The 6,704-nt window shown below is 41.1% G+C and overlaps 1 protein-coding gene across 2 annotated transcripts in view; it reads right to left on the bottom strand.

Moving 5' to 3' along the window:
- Window positions 1-6,704, bottom strand: part of CPLX4 (complexin 4) — a 30,487-nt gene that overhangs the window by 5,383 nt on the left and 18,400 nt on the right. Inside the window, exon 3 of one of the 2 annotated variants that reach the window (XM_019518323.1) lies at window positions 1,220-1,233. In XM_019518323.1, the coding sequence (XP_019373868.1) occupies window positions 1,220-1,233 (14 nt within the window). Of the gene's footprint in view, window positions 1-81; window positions 128-1,219; window positions 1,234-6,704 lie in introns of both variants that reach the window. The other variant, XM_019518322.1, reaches the window with a different exon arrangement.

Raw genomic sequence — 6,704 nt, 5'->3', positions numbered from 1 at the left:
GTAACTGGCCAAGAAAAGACTCCTTGTCTTCTTCTTCTTCTTGATCTTCTGCCACCATTTTCTGAAGGTCTTCTGGCAAGCCCACATCATCTCCAGCCATCTGTACTGCATTCTCATCCATTTCACTCTAACATAAAAAAGGAGGAGAATAATAAGAACAGCACATTCAGTACAGTACAGTACTAGCCTTTGCTAATATGGGGTCTGATCCACCTTCCACTGAAGTCAATAGGGCTCACTGGTTGACTTCAGATCAAACTGGATGGAACCTCATGGACATGTCAGTCAAGGTTTTTAGATATGACTAGGGGATTTTAGTGCCCAATGTGAGACACTAAGGGAGGGACCCCTATTTTCAGAAGGTCTTGGGCACATCGCTTCTGGAAAAAAATGCATCTTCAAGGAGGACCCTCCAAAATGGAGGTACTCAGCATTATGAGACACTCTGGAAAATCTCAGCTATCAAAATTAGCTGCCATGTCAAGATGGTCGTGTATAAAACAAAAAAGAAATCATGGTAGTCTAATTCCCCTACCTAACATGCAGAAGTATTCACTTCAGCTGATCTGTGATCTACAGAAGAGGTGCTGTAACATATTTTCTATGCAGTCACTTACTGTGCACTAGGTCTAGGACAGTACTTCTCAACCCATGGGTCGCAAGAATATATGAAAGGGTCATGAACAAACTTTAAAAATGGATTCTCCTTTAAAGAAGAAAAATGTGGGAAACCACAGCTTTTCCCTAGCAGGCTGGCCAAATTTCAGCCTGCAAGGGGGCCTCCCTGCCCCACACACCCACCCCCTGTGGGGCATTAGGTTGGGACTGGCTACTGATGCTTACAATGGGTCCTGGTACAAGAAAGGTTGAGAACTACTGGTCTAGGAGATATTAGTGTTAGAAAAATGGTGTGGCTACAATGCCCTGTTTCAGTTTGGGGTTATATTTTTTGGCCATCTCAGTATTAAGCTTTCCCCTACTGAGTAGTAAATTGTGTAGGGCATGAGACATTTTTACAGCAACACAGAGCCTATTATACCTAGGTAAATCCTCAGACAGTGTAAATTGTCACAGCCCCAGCTGATTAACCATTGGAGTGATGACAACTTACTCCAAGTGAGGCTCTGTCCCCTCTCATCTCACCTCCATTTTGAAGGTGGAGGATAACATGTGCTGTGTTATGGGAGCATATGAGACTAATTTGGCTGGTGGGCTGCACTTTGGCTACCCTCACTTTAAATACTAGCTGCTCTTGTTTTTATTTTCCTCTGGGCAAATCAGATGGCCATTCCTTTAAATGAAAAACTACTGTGCACATTGTGTGTGCGCCAGGATCCCTTGCGTTTGCAGCTGGAACACTGACAGAATATCTGTTAGATCCTGAAAGCGCAGCCAGTGTGTCAGGTTGCGCAGTGCAAGTGAAAGCCAGCAAACAATATTTTTATTTCCTAGGTCTGCTGGAAAAGGCCTCTAGTCAAATGAATGGTGGTGGTTGTGGTGAGGGGTGAGGGGTTGCCCTGTCTGAATTTGGCCACTGGAATGGTAGCTGGGTTGCCAGCTCCTTAACCCTCAAATTAGAAACTCAACAAGTGAGTTGCTTTTTCTGATCCTTCTGTTTCCAGGCAAGGGCTGCTATTAGTGGATATTCACTTTTCCACTACATCAAAATATGGAGAGTACATTTGCCAGACCTTTTTTTTGGCCACAGTTGGAGAGGTAAAATAACTAGCAATAAAAAAAACTAAGTGTGAATCTCAGCTACTAAACTACATCTCTTCTGCCTAGAATAAAATAGGGTTCTATTTATAATGCCTTGCTAAAAGTCCCTAGTTTTTATTTGATCTGCTTTGTTGCTTTTTCATGTTTTGTATTAAAGGCTAGACCAGAAGGGCAAAAGCTCTCACTCTTCAAAAGGTTGCTCTTTAGAAATACAGTGGAAGGAACGGGATTATAAGAACATAAGAACTGCCATTTACTGGGTCAGACCATATGTCCATCCTTGCCCAGTATGCTGTCACAGGGTTAGAGAGTGGTTGCTGAAAGGGAGAGTGAACTGGCTATGTCCAGGGTTTCTTCCACTTGCTCCTCTCTCACTTGCAGTTGCCAGCAGTGAAGGTCTAGGAAGTTCTGATTCAGAGGCTGTACCCCTAGCACCCATGCTCAAGAGCTACTTATGCACATTTCCTCCACTATTATGGGTCAGGGACATGTCTTTCTTCCCTAGGGCTGAACTGTCTGCCAGTTTTGAATAAGGCCTATCTAGTTCCTACCACTTAGTATTTATAGAATAGTCAAAGGTCTCATACATGCTTCAGTAGCGTAAGTAAAGGGGGGGCGACTGGGATACCAGCCCTGATGGTGATTTGAAGGAGAGGGGTGCAAAAATAGCTGCCTTCATGCCACTGGCCAGGTCACTGCTAGCAGCTTGACAGCAGCTGCAGCCCCCTGTACCACCACTGCCACTGCCCAGGGCACAGAACTGCCCAGTTATGCCTCTGATGTGCTTTACACACCAGTTGGAAGACAAGCCCAGAAGTGTTTGTCATCTACGTAGCCAACGCAGATAAAAACTCTGGGAGAAGCACGCCAGCATGTGATCAAGACTTTGTTCTGCACACTCATCATGTTAAATGCTCAAGGTATTTTTCAATCCCCTTTCTTCCCATGTCATTAGAATTTGACAAGGGAAAGTTTTCATTGGTTTCATTTTTAACTTCCTCTCTCGCTCCAAGATAGAGCAAAGAGAACCTGTTCAAACTGTATAAAAATACTCATACAAACATATGACATTTCAGCCCAAACAGTGAAGATTTTGGCAGTCAGATGCATAGGAAAACAGGGGAGTAGAACGGAAACTGTTCTACTTCCTTGACAAAAACTATAGTTATTGGATGGCAAAACAAGCTATTCAGTTCAAGACTTTGAAATGTGTTTTATAATACCTTCTTGCATTATTTGCCATTTAAGCTCAAGTCACTTAAATATCTTCCTGCTCTAGCAAAATGAAAAAGCATTAATATGGAAACATATTACTTCTATCTATATTCCTTTAGAAACCCTTTGCCTTGCTAGAGTAGCATGAAGAGAGAGTCAGGAGTGTAAACTCAGATCTAAAACTCAGATGATTTTAAGGGAGAGCAAATGGCCAACATGAAATCTTAGAGTGCAAGATTCTCAAAAATAATTAGAGCATGGAACCTAGAAATGACTTATTGGATGAACTGGTTCCTTCTTCCCTAAATCATGCATACAAACAGCAACTAGCAGTCTGTAGGTCTTCGGCTGGCATCTTTGACAAGCTGAAAATGAGAGACTGCCTTGTACCTCATCAGAGCAATGCGGTGGCACTGCGCGGTGGGGTAATCGGAGGAGTTAGACAACAAAAGGAAGGATATAAGTTGGGCGGGAGTCTGAGAATGCAAGCGTGAGACAAGAGAAGGAACTGGTTAAGCAATTAAAGGGCTTGAGATGCAGCAAGCATGATCCACCCTCGTTTCCTGCTTGCCTGGTGAAAAGCTCTGCCAATGGGACTATGTCAATATCCCAAACAATGGCCATTTTGTTCAAATTTTGTGGTGAATTCCGAGGGATCCAGCATTCATCAGAACAGGATATTTTGACACAGTTCACACATCAAAGATAAGCATTAATGCCTCATTACATCTCCAAAATGAAGCATGACAGTGGCAAAGGCCCAATAGGAATATGCAGCAATGCTGTCAGCAGGAGGTGTTTCAGAGATTGAGAGAGGTCCTGGATTCAAATGAATGAATGAATCAATGGAAGAATGAATGAATCAATGAAGTGCACTGGCCAGGCAGTCTCATTTCGTTAGTCAGGGACAGCGGATCGGCTTGCATAATCACTTAATCATTATGTACTTTTAGATGTATTGGCACAACACTATATTTATGATGCATTTATTGTTACGCTATGTTTTACTTTCCTGTGCAGTTGGAAATGCTAAGGCAGGACAACACCAGAGTTTATTACTAAATCAGTGTGCTGTCTCTTGGCTGCTTGCAAGAAAGAATATGTTTTACTGCTACTAGATCTGTAGTAGGGGAAGATGTTTATAATGCTATAAACAAACAGAAGTATTTTCTCTTATTCACATAGTAAGCAACATATTAAACTTTCCCTAAGTAAATTTTTGCCATCAGAAAAGTTTCTCATCTTGAAATTCCCCAGCCTGTCTTACAGAAGGGAGAAAGCAGACTTCAGATAACAAAGCATCCTATAAATTAGGTATATTCACATTAACCAGCTAGCCATTGATTTACTGATCTCTAAAACTATAACAACCAATACAGAGTCCAAAACATCAATAGTGCATTTAAGGAATTATCATGTATTAAACTGACAACATGCTACTATTTTCCCCCTCCCCTATCCTCATTTCATTGTAACATTTTGCAGAGATCACTTAAATCTTTCCTCTTATTTTTCTACCTGGTTCCTCACTGCCTTTCCATATTATTATTTTGCAATTGATTATAAGCCATTCACATACAAATTGAGAGTAAGAGATGTGTGGTATTTTGGTAATGCAACAATAAAGCAGATTTTCAGTCAACCCTGAATTTCATGAGCACAATGAATAAGTTAGATTTGAGTGTGCAAGAAGAACACACACAATGTCACCCCGCCACAAATCCTTGCCTCTTGTATAATTCCTGGACCAGTATGGCTACATCACTCTAATATCAAAGGTCGCTTCTGAAACTCTGAACCAAAAGTCTTTTGAGCCTCCAATTGCATGGCATGGGTGTGCCCAATGGGGTAGTATTGTCCAATGCAGAAACAATGTAAAAACAAACTAATGAACTTTTAGGCTGGATAATGCTCCCAAAGTGGTGAAGGAAGGAAAGAGAGAGAGAGATTGAAAATGGAGCCCATTTTGAATTTATCAACAGGAGAACAACTGATGGCTAAACAGAGAGAAAGAATGGCCTCTTCAGAGAGGTAAGGTGCAAAGAAGTCGGGAGACTGGAGTAGGACCCAGGACAGCAGGATTCCCAGCTCTGCCACATCTGCTGCGCGATCCTGGTCATCTCTGTTAGATCATCTCACTCCCTTTGCCTGTCTGTGAATCTCTCAGAGCAGGAGAGGGGCTCTCCCTAGGAGTCTGAACACAGCCCAGTACTGTGGGTCTTACTTCTCAGCTGGAGCTTATAGACTTTGCTGTAACACAAAGCAATAACAGGCTGCTTTGATTTATGCTAGTGTGTATAAAACACTATAAGGCTAGTGTTCATTTTAATCACAGAAAAATGTGGATTTGGGGTTCCATTTTTTAATCCGAAAATTGGGGATATTTTTTATCAGAGAAAACCAGGATCCCTGCTGATAACATACTGCCCACTGTTATTTGCCAGTGGACCCTTCAAGTAAAACCAGGAGAGAAAAGTCCTGAATTTCTAGTATAAAACATAATCAAAATCTCCTTATTTTAACACTTTTGTTTAAAAAAAGTGTTAGGCTGTCTGTACGTATTATAAAAAAGTCACAGAAGACCCAATTTTGTTTCCTTTGCTGATCATCTTTAAAGTATTTTCCCATTGTAACAGAAACCTGATGGTTGTTTTCAAAATAACCTAGACTAAAACTAAAATATCAAAGCATAGCTGCATTTTCCCCAGGCACTCGGCCTCGCCTAATAGTCCCACAGGGGTGATGTTCCACATGAGACACTTTAACCTTGGAGGTCAAAGCTGTCTCAGGAAAATAGGCATTTCCCCCAATCCACGAGCTTTTTTTTTTTTTTTTTTTTAAATGTGCTCTCTTTGAGGTCTGATCCTGCAAGTTTGTCAGTTCAGTGGGACCATTTGGGTAAGCAGGAACTACTCACCTGAGTGAGAGCTGCAAAGTTAAGGCTGGTATCAGCTGAAAATCAATTACTAAGGTGAAGCCAGGCTACAATTTTCAAAACAGGTAGTAGAGAGAAAAACTGGGTAGAGGTGATGCACTGAACACTGTGGAGAAGCAGAAGTTGTCAACACACCACACTCTGCAAAGATGTTTTCATCCATAAATGATAAACCCGAATTGACAATTCTTTTAATGGGATTAAGGTTCATTAAGGGACTTTTCTCCTATAAATTTGACCCAAATACCAAGCTTTAGGTTGTGCAATGAAAGGGGTGGGGGGAAGGAAACTGATTAATCTTGAAATTCTTTATTTTACTTACATCTTTCCATATCCTTAGCATTAACAAATTTCCAATACCCTGATATTTAGATTCAGTCCTACTTTTTTTCAAAATGGTCAGTGTGGTCAGGGCTGATCTAAGAACATAATATCAAATCTAAGAACATAATATGCTTTCAAGTTCTGCATCACAGACCTTGTATGGGGAAAAATATGAATGTCACTTTAGTTTTCTCTCAGTGTAAAATGTATATATTTTCTAAAGGTAGATGAACAGGAGAGAAGCTGACCAGAAACCGGGAAAATACTGTACTAGGTAGATGCACATATTAAATAGGGCAAATCTTGCAATAGTTACTCAAACTACAGTTTAGCAAAGCACTTGAGAAAATGCTTAAAGCTAACTGTGCATTTAATTGCTTTGCTATATCAGGGCCTCTGTCCCTTGTCAGGTAGTACCCTTACTATTGCCATTAGAAGTTCTGCCTGAAAGAGAACTGAGTGAAAACCAGTTGGATACCGACAACGAAATCACTGGCATGCTGTACGTGTG

The sequence above is a fragment of the Gavialis gangeticus genome, unplaced genomic scaffold (genome assembly GCF_001723915.1).
Source record: "Gavialis gangeticus isolate Ggan-Ray unplaced genomic scaffold, GavGan_comp1, whole genome shotgun sequence".
Lineage (NCBI taxonomy): Eukaryota > Metazoa > Chordata > Crocodylia > Gavialidae > Gavialis > Gavialis gangeticus.
The sequence above is the reverse complement of the archived record's forward strand: the minus strand, read 5'-3'. Positions and strand labels throughout refer to the sequence as shown.